Here is a 17,780-nt window from a genome sequence, read left to right on the forward strand (position 1 = left end):
AGACTGTAACTGGAGGGGATACCCTTTAGTAGGGCTGCCTAGTGCAATCAAGTTCTTGTGTGTCTCTCATCCTGTAACCAGAAGTATCAGATGCAGCATATTGTGAAGGATCACAAAATAGCCTACAGAGCTGAGCCTTCTCTAACTTCTTTGTCTTTGTAATATCAAGTCGATGTAGAAAAAATAATTTGAGATGCTGTGGACTGGTGATACACACTTCTGTGACTGCAGCTTCTATACCCCTCTAAGGACTCACTGAGCTGAATGTGTTGCTGGAATTGTTTTCTGTCTATCCAGTCTTTTTCTTCCTAAATCATTAAAAATATCACAGCTCACTGTAGTATAAAGCAGTCCACAATTAGACACTGAGAGAAATAGTGAGATTTACTTCAAATATCTATTTTTTTTTAATTCTCAAGCCTCCTCTATTGACAATAAATATCAGAAAGTCTTCCAGATGCTTACTTGTAAAGAACATACTGATCTCTGTAATGAAAAATGAAGCCAAGGATGAGTAACTTTTCTGCAGCTCTCAATAACTACTTTGACTATTCTTTCATTGCTTCTTTCCTACCTTAATAAATAATTGTTCCCACTGCCTCTCTGAGAACTTTTCTGCTTCTGATGTGTTAGAAATCCTTTTCCTATTAATTTCTATACCTGCAGTATATAACTTCACTTGTTTTGTTGTGATTTTATATCTGATTTTTATACTGTCTTCTCATTTTTTTTCATTCGAACATAAATGTAATTTTCTCTTTTTTTTTTTTTTTTTCTGTATGTTTTGGAAATGAGGGGAGAAAAAGATCCTTAGAGTGTCTTCATTATTATGTACTTACTCTGAGGATGAGCTGCCTTTATGCAGTCTATCAGCACTTTAACCAGGGAGCAGCACTTTTAAACATCTTCACTGTCCTATGTAGCTCATCCTCTGAAATACTTCTAGATTTTTTCTTTATTTTCTCTCTATGAAGATGTTCATGGGAATACATTGAGCTATTATTACAGAAGGGTCTTTCTGTAGTTCTCTTATGACCCATGTATAGTGTGCTTCTCTTTGCAACTGAATCAGGTCTTCTTGTGGTCTCTCAGGCTAGCTGCTGATAAACACTCATATGTAATTTCCAAAAGTGTGCATTGTCTGCCAACATGCTGTGGGTATGCTGGTAGCTGAAGGCTCCTTCTGTTGCTGTGCTTTCTGCTTCCAAGCCTCTCTAACATACCCGAAGGTTTTAGTAAATGCTGCTATTTGTGCTGGGCAGTTTACAGCTGTCTCCATAATACCTTTCCTATTTAGTCATGCAGTTTTGAACCTGAAAGATTTATTTTGATAGCATTGAGTCAAATCTGACTTTTAAACTATGCAATCATATTCCCATAAATATATTCTGCCTTGCAGTTTCTATATCGTATCTTGCTATGAGTGTCCAAAAATTGCTTATTTTCACCAAGTCTGGAAGATGCTTCCTGTATCTCAATTTGTAACTGATTTCTTGTGTGTGAGTTAAAACAAGACATTCTGTTTCATGTGCTAATTTTTTAGCATTTTAGCATTTTAGAGAAAGTCCCATGCTTAGCTGGGGATATGTGTACAGGTTTTGTTACTCCGTACTTGAACTTTGAAATCTTGCATGTGATTTTCTTTGTAGGACATAACATTTTTCACTTTTGCTAGGGGCCACATTATCCTGAATTTTGTGCCCTTCTTCACCTGTCAGTTTTCTGCAAGTCTTTAGCTTAAAATTTCTGTGTGGAGATCAAATAAATGGATCATATGTATCACAAGAATCTATCATTCAAAGCATGACATCAAATTTATGAGACAAGAGGCTCTACACAGTTTTATTTTGGTACAAGGAAGGCATGCTTCAGTTAATCAACCTGTTTCTTAATTGACTAAGCTGAAATAAATCTTTCCTAAATTAAAGCACATGCTTCTGACACTGCTTAATTATATAAAATTGTGTTTGCACCTGAAGTTACACAGGTAAAAGTTTGCCCTGGACGTGAGCCTAAAGTTACACTGAAATTGAATATGAAATTGGTTGGCATGTCATAACTTTGACCTTTGCCTTTGCCCTCTAAGGTGATATTGGAAGATAACATTTAAAAAATAAGAATAGATCATTATACTTGAACAAGAAAGGTCAGGGAAAAGGGACTATTTCTAACTTCTTACTAATTTTTGTTTATACATATAACTTGTTCTGTGAGAATGTTTTTCCTACCCTATTGATATAAAGAATATCATTTATGCTGTTTTCTGTGACAGTGTATTCAGACTCCATTTTTCTTTTATTCTCTGGGGGTCAATGTTTTATTCTCTGTTTTATAGTCAGTAAATGAAATCCTGCTCATCTGAAATCTATATTAAATCTAGAAATCTAAAAATGATTCTAGGACTCTGGGAATGCCTTTTTTTTTTTTTTTAATGGTGATTACATTAGAGTCATATTTATATTTTATTAAATACTTGTGCAAACGAAGACCAAACATTAAGACTTATTTGCCATATTGGTTCAGTTGATTTACATAACCCTTTCTGGCCCCATTTCAGGATAAAGCAGGAATGGAATTTCATATTAGAGTGCCGGAAGAAAGGTATTCCTCAGTCAAAATACCTCAAGAATGGCTTTGTAGACGCTGATAAGAAGATTCTGGACACATATGGAAAGACACCTCACCTGCAGAAGAAGCGTGTTTTGCCAGATGAAGCAAATAAGGAAAGAAACAAGTTTATTTTTCACCTTTCTGGAGAGCAGTGGACGGTAAATATAATGGAAAATCGTGTTTCTATTGTTAAACAGTTTCGGTAGCTTAGGACTGCAACTTTTCATTCCCAAAACTTTTTTTTTCCTGCCAATGCAAATAAAATGGATGTTTTTTCCACAGTGTTAGAAGTGACAAAAGCCTTTCCTGTTTCACCCTGAACTAGTGGTGTGGCTTTCAAATATGATTATTTTAAATACTCTCCTGATACATGTAGTTTAGCCCTCTCAAAAATTTTGGTATAAACAATCATATTGCAATAAGGTATCTTTCTCTGATATTCCCCAGTGATCGGAAAGAGATGAAAAGATTCTCTGGGTTTGTTAGCTCATTCATGTCTAGTCTACTACTCAGGGATCTGTCTTCTTGCTCTAATGGTGTGGTCACATTTTTCTCAAGATCTGTTGAAATCAGAATTAATATTAGCATTAATTCAGAGTTGTCTTGCTGGAAAAAAAAGCTCTTTTTACCTCCAGTTGTATTTGATGTGAAATAACAGTTTGGAAGTAAACTCTGAATTAGAGTTTTTATGACAGTCAGTGGAAGTTGGACTAGATTTGGTCTGAAGTTTTCTAAAGTTACTACACTTTTAATTGAAATGTATTTTGAATATACACTACTTAATGAGAAAGTGAAATTAGAATTTTGATTTTTGTGTAGCTTGTAATTTTGAAAAACATATTTTAGATTTTAATTACAAAAAACCCAATTTAAAAGTTAATTAACAAAATGACTAAATTTTACTAAAAAAAATATTTTGATTGACCTGAAATGTAAGTTTGTCCCAGATTTGAACTTGAATATAAAGGTGTTTTTCAGCTTTCATGTTTTTCTGGCTTTAGCTCTTTTCTGAATAAACATAAAATGGATGAAATTTCTGCAAAATAGAACACCCTGGTTCCATCTAGCTTTAGTAAGGAGACTATTTTTTCTACTGATGCAAATTATTTATTTAGTAGGGTTGGTTGCTGCAGAGCTATTACTTTTTAGCTTGTTGTCCAGGTCTAGCTGGGTCAAAATGAGCTTCCTAACAAGATGCTGCAACATAGTTCAGGTATCTTCAGACAAAGTTAAAATCAAAGCTGCTTTATTTAGAGTAGACCAGTGCTCCTTCAAAATAAGAGAACATTGTCAGTCTCTAGCAGCCAAAAATTATTTAAAAAATGTGAAAATCCCCAAAGTTCTGAAAGAATTTATTGCAGATATTTTTTTTTAAATATGTTATACAAGTCATACCACTTTGTTGTTTTTACTCTCAACTTCTGCTTCTAAACTGAAGACAGAATCAGACATGACATTAATTTCCCTTATCACTCTCACAGAATTGCACTGAGGCAAATGTGCAGACTATACAACAAAAGCTGCACAGGCTGGCAATTTGCATGTGAAAAGACCTGTGGATAGGTGACAGTTTTCCCAGAGAAGCTGGGATGTCATGTAGCTGGGAGATGTGGCATCAATTGTGGTATAGTTCCTGTAATGTCTTTTGCACACAAATACATTTATGAGTTCAAAGTTTGGATGATTAAGCACTCAGACACTGGGAGAAGTCATAGGAGGGGTTGTTTGTGCAATTTTACAGGCACATAACCAGCTTGGTTTGCTGTTGGCTGTCTACTTACTGCTGGCAGCAGCAAACACTACAGTCCTGTGAAGTGTCCATTTGGGAACTAGCTGCAGAATCCTCTCTTCCACTTGCTTTTAGCTGATAAGTATTTCTATTATGTTTCCCCTTTCTTCTCATGACTGAAGCAGTAATATATCCTCTAGGCAGTTGATAGCTAAATCTGAGTAGGTTGCTGGTATGCCTTACAGATTTAATTTTGAGAACTTGGCTTGCTTCTGGGCTGTACCAGTTCTCTTTCTGGACTCTGTGAAACTAAGTCTCACAGAAGAGTAATCCCCAGCACAGGGATTTTGCAAGATTGAAGCAAGCGGCTTTACCGCATCCTTTCCATAGGTCTCAGTTTAAGAGCTCCCACTTGAAACTTCAGCAGCAAATGAACTGCATCCACAAATCAACTTCTATCAACTAATGGTGTTATTTGCAATGTTTCATTCAGTTAAAATGGTAACTGATCACTGCCCAGGCTTTCTAGATGTTAAAAGTGTAGACATGTTACAAAGATGCTACTGTTCCATGCTCCATATCCATATGGCATAAGAGTGAACCTGGCTCACTGGTTCTGCCTTGTTGAGTATGAGGTTAAAAATAAGTTTTGTAAACCACTCTATTATATACTGGGATAGCTTGGACAATTATTTTGAGAATTACCTGGATAGTGCTCTTTTGAAAATCATCTTGGGTCTCCTTCAGAAAACCTGCGTAAGGCAGAATATAGGAGCAGACCACACATTTTGAATTAATGATAGAATTCCTTCCTTTAGCATCTCTGTATCACTTTTTTTCCCACCTCTCAAATGTCATTGAAAAGCTAATGTATTTTCATTAGGTGGAGACCCACTGTTCCTTGTACTTGTAAAGTAATTATTCTAGCATATCTGAGGAAAGATAAAGCTCATACAATGAATATTAGGTTAGACAAATAGGCACAGAGTACTAGCTAAAGAGATTAGGGCTTGATTTTACAGAATATGAATTCTGAGGAATTGTATTTTGTTTATGCAGATCCATAATTCATTGTGGATTATTAATTCTTACTAGTTATTATTCAATTTTAGGCTTTTTGAGACATGCAGTTTGAGCCTCTAGACATCTCAAGTCACAACTGTTTTCTAGCAATATTGTTACATTAAAATTAATGGAAATCTTCTGAACCACAGTGCTCTGATTATCAAGCATTAGTATCAAGAATTTTTATACTTGAAGAATATATAATCAGTGAGTCCCTCTGAATCTGAAAATCCTCTTGTAATTTGAGTACTGGTTTGGCCATGCCTGTTCAGGGTGGTTAGCTACTGGCTGTGGACAGTGTTTGATACCTGCAGTGATGAGATTTACCTTTGTCTGTAAAAGCTTCACCTGGAAAAGGCTGTGTGACAATATCCTTAAGATTCAGTGATCCTTGCCTCCTCTTCTGCATACCAATCACATATTTATGACTCAAGACATGGATCTGTTGGATGGATACAGAATTTTCTGTATGGCCATATGCAGAGAGTTATGGTCAATGGTTCAATGTCCATGTGGAGATCAGTAATGACTGGTGCCCCTCTGGGATCGGTGTTGGAACTGATCCTGCTGAGCATCTTTGTTGGTGATGTGGGCCTTCAGCAAGTTTGCTGATGACTGTATGGTGCAATCGACAGACTGGAGGGAAGGGATGCCATCCAGAGGGACCTTGACACACTTGAGTGGTGGCCAATACCAACCTCATGAAGTTCAACAATGCCAAGTGCAAGGTCCTACCCCTGGGTTGGGGCCGTCCCAGGCACAGCTACAGGTTGGGTGGAGACTGGGTTGAGAGCAGCCCTGCTGAGAGAGACTTGGGGGAGTTGGTTGATGGGAAACTGAGCATGAACCAGCTTCAGTGTGCACTTGCAGCCCAGAAAGCCAGCCTTATACTTGGCTGGGCTGCACCAAAAGGAGCATGGCCAGCAGTTCAAGGGAGATAAATCTCTCCCTCTCCTCCACTCCTGTGAGACACCACCTGGAGTACTGTGTACAGTTCTGGTGTTCCCAATTTTTCTACTACTGCTACCACCAAAAATAATAATGATAAGGGAAATAACAAGGGAAGAGAATACAACTGCTCACCACTCACCTATTGATACCCAGACTGACCTGAGCAGCAATCTAGCCTTCCAGGTAACTGCCCCCAGTTAATGTACTGTCCATGACATGCTGTGGTATGGAATACCTCTTTGGTTAGTTTGGGTCAGGTGTCCTGTCTCTGCTTCCTCCCGGCCTCCCCTCCTCCCTGTCAGAGCATGAGACTCAGAAAGTCCTTGGTCAGAGTAAACGTTACTGAGCAGCAACTAGAAACGTTGGTGTTATCAGTGCTGTTCCCAGGCTGAAAGTCAAAAACATAGCACTGCAGCAGCTACTAAGAAGGACAAAAATGACTGCTACTGCTGAACCCAGGATACCAACATAAAAAAGACACAGAACTGTTGGAGCAAGTCCAGAGGAGGACCACGAGGATGATCAGGGGGTTTGAGCACCTCCTGTGTGAAGATAGGCAGAGAAAGTTGGGGCTGTTCAGCCTGGAGAAGAGAAGGCTGCCTGGGGACCTCATAGCAGCCTTCCAGTATCTGAAGGGGTCTACAAGAAGCTGGAGGACTCTTTATCATGGATGGTGGTAGTAAGAAAACAGGTAATGGATTTAAACTTAACTAAGGAGAGAGTTAGCTTAGGTATAAGAAGTGTTTTACTGTGAGGATGGTAAGGCACTGGAACAAGTTGCCCAGGGATGCTGTGAGTGCTCCATCCATGGCAGTGTTCTCAGGACCAGGTCAGACAGAGCCTTGAGCAACCTGGTCTAGTGGAAGGTGCCCCTGCCCATGGCAGGGTGGTTGGCACTAGATGATTTTAAGGTCTTTCCAACACTAACCATTCTATGATTCTATGATTCTAAGTGTCTGCATTCCTGTGTGGTGCATTTTTCCCTGCTGCAAACAGTAATGAATTAATATTTATATTTAGGAAAGAAAAGGTCTTATAAAAACAAATGACTAACCTCTCTCATAATCTGATGTGAATGAAATCAGACAGACTTTTCTCGTCATAAAAATTGAGCAAAACCCTATTGTATTTCCCCAGCAGCAAGTATTTTCAAAACACTTGGGACTTGACAGCACAAGAATGGTGTATTGTGACAGAAGTTTTTTGATGATTCCAAAGTATATTTCAGAAAAACTTTATCAGTCAGTTTTCCGGACAAACTCACCGTGAAAAGGAGCTGTGTGAGGACATTGGACTCTTGTGTTGTGTGTTTGAATCAGTTGCCTAGAGAAAATGATGGAGAGTTGATGAAACACTTAAATGAGATATAAACAAGTATCTACTGAATTAAATCAGTTCTTCAGAGAAATAGCATTGCTATTAGAGAAGAATGAAAACTGTGGCAAAATAATATCATGAATATTCACATGAATTTTTCTATGTATCCACTTTAAGTCTGTTTTTCCCTCTGAGATTGTTTACTTTCTGCTTCTAACTAATGAATATTTAATTTCTAGTGGATCAGTGAATTTGAAATGATTTTCAGAAAATATTAAGGAAAAACAATTTTTTGAATTTGTGATATCAATATTGGCAAAGGAAAGGTGATGATGTTCACTCTAATAGAGAGCAGACTGTTCTTGGCTGTGCTGCTTTACTAAGGAAAGGATCTGGATGTACCCCTAATTTAAACAACTTTAATGTCAAATGTGCAGAAGTAAGTGAATGAAAAATGATAAAATTTTTTACTGGTACACCATTACTTTCTTACATATAATTTCTTTGCAGAAAAATGCAGCAAATAAATTACTACATTTGCATTTGTTCTCCCAGATTTATCATATAACATAACGTGTATATTCACAAAGAACAGAGAATTTGCATTTGTTATTCTCTTGTCACTGTTAGTGACAGCAAGGTATTTATTTGACACAAAGGGTCAAGTAAAATTGCTGCATTGAATGGACAGAGAAAATGTCTCTTGTGCTTATTTAATGTCCAGAGACTCCCCCCTGCCAAGAATAAAATTCCTGATCTAGCCATGTAATACAGATGGCCCTGTGACATACTAGATTTGGCACTAGCTCTAAACTTGCTAAAAAATGAGAGAGATTGTCGTGTTTTAAACCCTAGCCAGACAGCTCATTCACTCACTCCCAGTGAGTGGTGCCGGGCTGAGAGCAATCGAGGCTGCCCCGGAGCTCTCCCCTTCCCCGCTCCTGGAGGGATGGGGAGGAGGATCGAAAGAGTGCAACTCCCACGGGTTGAGGCAAGAACAGTCCAGCAACCATGTACAACACAAATCACCACCGCTACCACCAACGACAACAATGATAAGAGAAAATAACAAGGGAAGAGAATACAATACCACTGGCCAAGAAATGAGTCCTACCCAGAAGCCCGTGTCCTTCCGGGTAACTCCCAGTTACCCCCCACCCCTGGGCATGATGTGCTGTGGTATGGAATACCTCCTTGGCTAGCCTGGGTCAGGCGCCCCATCTCTGCTTCCTCCCGGCTTCTCCTCCTCCCTGGCAGAGCATGAGCCTCACAAAGTCCTTGGTCATGGTAAACATCACTTAGCGACAACCGAAAACATCGGTATCACCAGCATTGTTCCCAGGCTGGAAGTCAAAACACAGCACTGCACCAGCTACCACAAAGGAGAAACATGACTGCTACTGCTGAACCCAGGACAGAGATTTAGATTCAGAGTTTTGGTTTGGCGTATGACAGATAAAACCACAGAGCTGAAAAGAAACAGAATTGAAAATTGTCAGATCTTTGATGACAGTTTTAGTTCAGGCTCATGTCTAGGAGGTAAATTCTGTCCTAATTAGAAACAGTATAATCAGCAACCGTAGTAGGTTTCCTATTTATTTCCTTTTATTTTCTCTCCCAAAAATCAAAGGAGTTAGAGGTATTGTTTTGTTGTTAAAGGCAAAGGCCTGGCTATCCTCCAAGTGTCAGTCTTCATGGAGCAATTTATCAGCAGTCTGCCAGCTTTAGTGTGGCAGCAGAAGATTACAAAAGAACACAAGGGAATCGGAGGGTAAAGCAAACATAAAGCTTGTGCAAATTTCAGTTCCCATCCCTATCTATCTAGTTTGAAGTAAAATATCACATCAATTTATGTTTCAGCAACAAAAATAAAATGTATTGTAAGATAGAGAATGCTACCCCCCCCATTACAGTAAAGTATTTGTAAACTTACATTTGCAAATTGTAAATATTTTTATAAGCTATAAAGAAATAATCTCATTAAAGTATAGTAAGTCAGAGCAATCACAAGAATAGAACCTCCTTCTGAAGTTATGTATGTATTTGTTTCAGTTGCTTCATGAGAGTATCTTGGTGCTTTAAACTACTCTTACTACACAAAAAAAGATTTAATTTTTTTTTTTGCATTAGTAATGAAGAACTTCTAAACTATTTTTGCTTAATTTTTCTAAAATTGTGAAGGGGTTTGATCTTAATCTGAGATAGTACTTCATCTGTTACACTGTTTTCAATATAACAAGGAAAAATTTGTGCGATATCCCCTCCGAACTGTGAAAACAGCAAAGCTCTTGGCTTCACAAGGCCGAGCATCCATCCCCCTTTGCTCCCTGCTGTATAGGCCAGTGAGGAGCTGGAGATGATCTGTTGTGACAACAAGATGCAGACAACCAGCAGGTCAGTAGAAAAACAAAGACAGACTTGGACTGTGGAGAAATAGAGCGGCAAATGGTATACGTTACCCAGACATCTTTTTTCCCTCCAATATGACTACTCTTCATCTGCTTTCTCTGTGAATCAGGGTTCTTCCATACAGTGGCGTCTATGACACTCCAGCTAAATGCTATCCCCTATGTGCTGTGTTCTGTACATGTGAGAAAGACAGTGCTAATTGAATTAGCAGTTGGTATTTATTCTTTTATTTTTCTGCAGATTTCTGAAGATGAAGGGGTGGAAACCCACTCCAGAAAGTTGAAGAGATTTCTCCTTATCAGCCCTAAGGCATTTTATTTTTTAAATGCCATAAACTAGCAAATATAGAAGATGGATCACAATGCAATATGCACAGAGTGATAAAATGAAGCAAGAAATTAAATGATCCATATCAAATATTGAAGGGCAAGTAGCAAGGTAGAACTATGTATACAGGCTAAGTGTCTGCATGTGGAAATTGAAACAGAACTGGCATTAGAGGCAGCAATAGCCAGTTGGATGTTTTAATTTAGCTAAGAATTAAGTATCCATATTCCTAGCTCCGAAGTTCAGAACTAATAACAAAACAATTAAAATGCATAACTCTTGATAATGTCTTGGGCAATCTATGAAATATCTAAGAAAAAAAAGGTGGGCGAAGTTCTTTTTATAAAACCCAGTAATTCCTACTGTGTTGTATTCTTTATGCATAGGAAAGAATTTGGAAGTTATAAAGGAATTAAAGGCTGAAACTCTTACATCTCTTTTTATGGATTTCAGTTAGTGATAGCACCACGCCCCGATTATTTATTCCAGATGTTTCCAATGTACAGTTATTTAAAAAACAGGACAAACTGGTAAATTATGTGCTGCTTTAGAAAGAGGAGTTTAAATGGTTTGACCTTTGACTTTATGAATTGGTTTTTGTCTGTCTCTTGTTCAAGGAATTTGATAACATAATTCAAAGAATTGGATTGCACATCTGAACTGAATACCAATTAACTAAAGCAATTTTCTAAGAATTAAAGGCTTTAAAACTTTTAGTTTCAGTAACTATTATACATTGGAGATTTTGGACAATAACTCAGAAGCAATTTTTATTCCCTGTATATCTGGAACAATACTAGAAATCTTAAAGAAACAGATTCTGCATGACTAAAGCAAGAATTAATTGCAACTGTGGACTGATTTAAAAATTGAGCATTTTTATTCTTCCTAAAGAAATTTAGTAAGAGATTTCCAAACATTGCTGAAATAACTTCAGAAGTAAAGTCACTTACTTAAAAAAAAAACACTCTGAAAAATTGGTATGTGTGTGTCCTATCTGAAATGTTTTCTGTTCCTTGGACTGTATTCTACCTTGGCAAAAAAATTTTGAAACATTGGCAGGTATTAAGAACATAAACACTTTTTTTTTTTTTTTAATGGCATGCCCTATTTAAATATTATTTATACATCCATTCTTCTGTGTTGCATTTTACTACATCTTGATGTGTGAATTAAAGGACTGAAACGTTCTAAAAAAAAGTCCTCCAGCTGGAAAAAGAGGTAGTATGGGAGATACCAACCAGATTGAGTACTTCAGATAAGTTTCAGTTTTACAGCAAAAAGATTGCAACAGGAGCTAAAAAGTGAACATGCGGTGACATGCAACTGCAATGCCCTTCAAAAGCAAACTGCTCCTATGAGGGTTTGGCAAACTGTTGTTCTACACCAAGATAATTAAGGCAAAGTGTGGACATTTGGCTGCGGAATTTTTGCCCCCTGTATTTAGAAACGTGGTAGAACAAAGTTCTAACTTAATGCTTTTGATTTACCTGTTCTTAATTTACAGGAATTTCCAGATTCTCTGAAAGAGCAGATCTACCTGAAAGAGTGGCATGTGTACAATACATTGATACAAACCATTCCAGCCTACATTGCATTATTTCAAGATCTGAGAGTACTGGAGTTGTCAAAAAATCGAATCAACCATCTCCCAGTGGAAATTGGTAAGTTGGCTCAAGATATTCAGCAAGTTATACTTATGCCATTTAACTATATTGCAGGGAAAAGAGTTTATGTGGATATTCTTTGTCATTCACTGATAATTGTCTTCTCTCTTGTTTCCAGTGAACAATAACTTCAAAATTTCTACAGCTCTCTGGCTGTAATTACACTTCTCAATTTGTAGGCAATACCATGTGTGTAGTATGGCTCAAGCATGGCGAAAAAATTACACATTTTTGTTATCTGACTATAAGGCAGTTATTGCTTGTATTCAAGTAGATGGAGAGCTCTTCCTGAGAGCAGGTGGTGGTTTATGCTCCTTACAAATTAAGAAAACTAGAAATATTATAGAATTGTAAACCTCAAACAAGATGAATTGAAACGTAGGATTGCAGTAAAAAGGAATTTGAATTTTATAATGAGTTCCGTAAAAAACATTGCTGTAACTGGTGGTACCTTTAAGAACTGAAAAGGTGGGTCCCCTGTTAGGCCTCTGTATTTGAGCCCATGCACCTTGGTGTACTAATACATCAGAATTTGTTTTTAAATGCAGTAGTCCTAAGCTTTACCCATGATTGATATTTCTTACGTACAATAAAAGCTGACAAAGAGATTAAGACTAAAACCTCCACCTCCATAGTTATCATAGGGTTAACTAAGAAAAAGGAAGAGAGAGAGCATCCAGAAACACAAAAGCCAGTGTTAGACTTTTGCTACTCTTTTTCTACCCTTTTTCTACTCTATTAGTAGAGCAACACTCAAGATTTCGGTTTATTTACTAACATTATGTCTTACACAGAAAATTTCCCACTGACATCAAGGTATATTTTATAGTTTCAACCTGGCAGCTAAATACACTAACAAATCATAAACAGGACACAAGCAGGAGATGACTGACATCATCTGAGAGACAGTAACTCTTTTGTCAGTACTTTGACCATAGAGCTCAGATGGTCAGTGAGTTTAATGGACAAACACCTTCTATCAGGTCGTGTGTATGAAGGGGAAAGGGGTTGTTCTTTCCTAGAGGCTACCCTCAACTACTAAAAGTAAGATTTTAATGGGTTGCTTAACAATCAGGGCAGGTAAAGACTAAGTTTTTTCTTTCTTCTTGTAGTATTGTGCATCCTTACTGAAAATGATCCCCAAGAAAAAGTGGTTATGAAGTGGGTTTCCAGAATAAAGGAACAAAGCCAGATCATTCTAGCACAACAAATTCTCTGTAGAGGGTCCTGTAGTCATCATACCAGACCTTTCTCAGGAAACAAGGAAGAAAATCTGAAATGTTTCTAACAGCAATCACTGTTCTTTCAACTGTGTTTAAATGATCGGTAGTGGTAGTTTCATGTTATTCCCATTTATCCACTTTATCTCCAATATACTCATCTCTCTAGCTTACACAAAAGGTGTTACTTTCTTCTTTTCAACGTTTTTGTTATGCTTTTTTGTGTAAATAAAAAATGGCCACTGAATACTAGCCCACTGTTTGCAGTAGGTCCTGCCTCAAATACAGTGTTATAACACTACCCTCCTCTTAACAGTGAATTATAGAATCATAGACTCATAGAATAATTAGGGTTGGAAAGGACCTTAAGATTATCTAGTTCCAACCCCCCTGCCATGGGCAGGGACACCTTGCGTCACCCAAGGCTCTGTCCAACCTGACCTTGAACACTGCCAGGGATGGAGCATTGACACCTTCCTTGGGCAACCTGTTCCAGTGCCTCACCACCCTCACAGTAAAGAACTTTTTCTTTACATGTAACTTAAACTTCCCCTGTTTAAGTTTTAACCCATTACCCTTTGTTCTATCACTACCGTCTGTAATAAAGAGTCCTCTGGCAGCCTTGTAGGTCACCTTCAGATACTGGAAGGCTGCTATGAGGTCTCCATGCAGCCTCCTCTTCTCCAGGCTGAACAGCCCCAACTTTCTCAGCCTATCTTCATACGGGAGGTTCTCCAGAACCCTGATCATTCTTGTGGTCCTCCTCTGGACTTGGTCCGACAGCTCCATGTCCTTCTTATGCTGAGGACACCAGAACTGTACACAGTACTCCAAGTGAGGTCTCATTATAGGAGAGCAAAGCAGGGGGGCAGGATCACCTCCTTTGACCTGCTGGTCATGCTAAATCTGATGCAGCCCAGCACATAGTTGGCTTTCTGGGCTGCGAGCACACACTACCAGCTCATGTTAAGTTTCTCATCAACCAACACCCCCAAGTCCATCTCTGCAGGGCTGCTCTGAATCTCTTCTCTGCCCAACCTGTATCTGAATTCTTGTTCAGAAATTCCTTTTTCAAAATACAGCAAATGAGTGCAGGCATGACTGTACACACATCTGAAGAAATCTGGGTTTAAACCTTTCATTTTGAGAAACTGCATAACCAAATTAACAAATTTGTTTAGCTGTAGATGCTATTTATATACTATTTCTACATCATAGCAGTAATTCTAGCCTATTCAAAGGCACAGCTTCACTGATATAATTCAGAAAGAAATAATACAAAAAAGTCCCTCCAAGACTGTTACAACTGAGCTGTACAACACTTTTTTGACAAAATTGCCTAATGATTTGCAGTCTTAGTGAATATCCTGTGTTGATAGTCTGACCTCCTATTAGTAATGAAATGGACCTGCCATTGATATTATGGCATAAATTACACAGAAGTTTTACCTCAGTTTGTATAATGCTCTCTTTGTTGACAAGTAATGTAGTTTGCTTGCAAATGGCTTTGATTTTATTTCATGTATTGGAAATAATAATTTTAATAAGACATTCTTATGAAAGATCTTGGATATTTTGAAGTGTTTGAATACTGCTTCATAATGAAAGTTTTCATATTTTAGTTGTCTAGCTGCTAAATTATCACAGGGAAAAAAATCAATGTGGGTTTGGTTTGGGAGCTCTATTTAAGTAAGGTGTGGGGACTGGGTGCTAAACCAGAGGTAAGGGCTTTGGAAAGGTTAAGTGCTAAGGTATCCATCATTCTGTGTTCTGTTTACAAAACAGCAGCAAGTAGGTAAATATCACGGCTAAAATGTACTTGAGAGTAAATGGCAGATGGTTGAAGCTGGCAGTAACATGCATGCTGTTGAGTCTTTAATCTTCAGACAGAATTGAAGCCAAATTTATATCAACAAATCATCCAGCAGAAGCTAAACTAGTGAGCCATGTTCAGATTACTTTTGGTTCTCACAAGAGGGCTCTAAAAGTGTGAGAGAACAGAGGATGATAACAATGTTTTTAGTGGAAAAAGATATTGCTGCAGCAGCAGCCTTTGGACTAAAATATCAGCAGGAACTGAAATGCATGTTCCTGTTTTGCCTGATTTAGAAGGGGTTTAGAAGCTGATTTAGAAACTCTACTCTGGATTGGAGAGAAGACAGACTTGAATCCATTCTGAGACATTTCAAATCACGCTCTTGGCTATTACCACCTATGCACTTGAACAGATCAAATCTGGATCAGAAGATAGATAAGAATACTTTTGATTTGATTCTTTTTATGGAATAGTAGATATTTTCATGGAAACAAGTAAACAAAAATGGAGAAAATGGCAAAATGGACTTGCTGTCTGTCTCAGAGTTTTCAGGTCTTGTTTTCCCAGGAATAAAAAACAATAAAAAGTCATGAGCAGGGGTGTAGCTGTGGGATTTTCTTTGGCAATGGCTTCTGGGTGAGTCTGCAGTTCTGGCTTTGAGTGCACTGCTGCAGTGCTGTTGCTGTATATCAATTAGGGATAGTACATTAACAATTGATATAATCGAAAAAATATCCAATAGAATATATTCCCATATTCACACAGGAAGTAGTGAACTGCATTTTCATGTAATACCAAAGCTTTTGTGCTGAGATGGGATAGAGAGACTGCATCAGGATTCTTTGTCCCACAAATTATTCATGAAACATTTCAAAGAGCTGTTAATAAAATATTTGTACCTCATTATGTTTTTTCACTTTTTTTGGTATGCCAAATATTTGAGAGGAAAAATAACTGTGCTTTAGAGACATATTTTAATAAGAAATCACAGAGATTTTTTTGGACTCCTCCCTACCTCACAGTATTTCATTTATGCATACTATTAATCCAATTTCCTAGAACTCAGAGGGGAAAACTATCAGTAATAGTGTTTTAAATGACTTTAAGCTACCTAAATTAACTTTTTTATTAATAAGATTTCCAGTGTGTTGATGTGTGAGTTTCCAAGAAGAAAATACATATTCTGAGCTTAAATGGAGTCTAGTTGCAAATTCATCTTTTACCTTTTCAATTTATTTAGTATTGAATGTCATCTGTCCAACAGCTCAGTCTTGTACACTACTGAGGAAAATTTTCATTTTATTCCCCACTTGAAGGGGAAGTATTAAACACCTGTGTTGCAAGCTGTTTTTAAGAGGATGCCAATTGCTTTAAATCTAGCATCTAATATGATAGCTTCACATACTGGAACAGCTGGAAAGCTCCTCAAAATTTAACCCTTGGTTAGTGCATCACAAAAATACAAAATTGTACTTTCAATTGGAACAGCTAGAGAGGAAATAATCTTTATTATTCATCTACTAAAGTATCAAAAATGAGACTGTTGTACTAAAATGTAATACAATCATACTGTTTTAACAAATTTCAGCATCACTGGATCTTACAAAGGCCAGTACTTTATTAAGCTGAATTTCTTAAAAGGATTTTAAATAGTGCCATTGGTACAGAGCTCAAACTGTAACCATTGCCTTGGAAACTGCTAATTGCATAAATTGGTTTTACCAAAAGATACCTATCTATTGACTGCGCTATTGCACTGACTACATGATATATAACAATATCAGAACACATTCTTCCTATACAGAGCAGATTAGTATTAGCAAACTCTGTGATTTATTTCTCCATCTTCCTTGGGTCACAATGGGAATATCAGAGGTTGTGAACATCATTCTGGTTATGATGGAAAAGTTTTATCCAAGAAGCTACTTCAGTTTCCAAAGTGATCATGACCCATCCCTAGAAGTGTTCAAGGCCAGGTTGTATGGGGTTATGTCAACCTTGTCTAGTGGAAGGTATCTCTGCCTATGGCAGGGGATTTGGAACTAAATGATCTTTAAGGTCCCTTCCAACCAAAACTATTCTATGATTCTATGACTCTGTTGTTCTACTCTTCCTGAACAGTTTACTCCATGTTTATTTCTGATACTCAAAAAGTGTTTTCCAACCTAGAGACTGAGCTTATACTCGACTTTGCCCTTGGAAGGTAAACCCTTTCCTAGGCATCCCCAGGGAGATGAGAATCCTTATTTCAGTTTATCTGCTCATATGAAAAGAAGGCAGTCACACATTTTTGATCTGCCAAAATATCTCCATTTCATCTCATTGCATTTTTGTTTTAATGAATTTTTGTTTCAGCCCTTTCAGCAATCACCCTACATTTTTTTCATGAAAGTCCATTCAGCCCACAAGAATTTCTTCACATTTTTCTACCTCTATTTTACTATATGAAATTCTTCTTACCCACCCTCACATTGTACTAATACTCTTCTGACCACTGACTGAGATCCCAAGCTTCATCCTTTTTAGTTTTTGTCATAATAGCCACTTGAAATTTCTCTTAGTATGTTTAAATTTAATCAGTTGAACACATGAAGGCTGGTTAAAAAATGAAATTTTACTAGCCCATGATTACTGTGCTACAGCTTTTATAAGTCCTACTGGCAAGAAAA

General features: G+C 37.5%; 1 protein-coding gene across 1 annotated transcript in view; it reads left to right on the plus strand.

Moving 5' to 3' along the window:
- The window catches only part of LRRC2 (leucine rich repeat containing 2), a 53,957-nt gene that overhangs the window by 7,894 nt on the left and 28,283 nt on the right, over positions 1-17,780 (plus strand). Inside the window, exons 2-3 of the mRNA XM_062624569.1 lie at positions 2,558-2,768; positions 11,916-12,072. Of these exons, the coding sequence (XP_062480553.1) occupies positions 2,558-2,768; positions 11,916-12,072 (368 nt within the window). The remainder of the gene's footprint in view (positions 1-2,557; positions 2,769-11,915; positions 12,073-17,780) is intronic.

The sequence above is a fragment of the Pezoporus occidentalis genome, unplaced genomic scaffold, assembly GCF_034315485.1.
Source record: "Pezoporus occidentalis ecotype Australia unplaced genomic scaffold, CSIRO_AGI_Poc_V1 ctg27, whole genome shotgun sequence".
Taxonomy (NCBI): domain Eukaryota; kingdom Metazoa; phylum Chordata; class Aves; order Psittaciformes; family Psittacidae; genus Pezoporus; species Pezoporus occidentalis.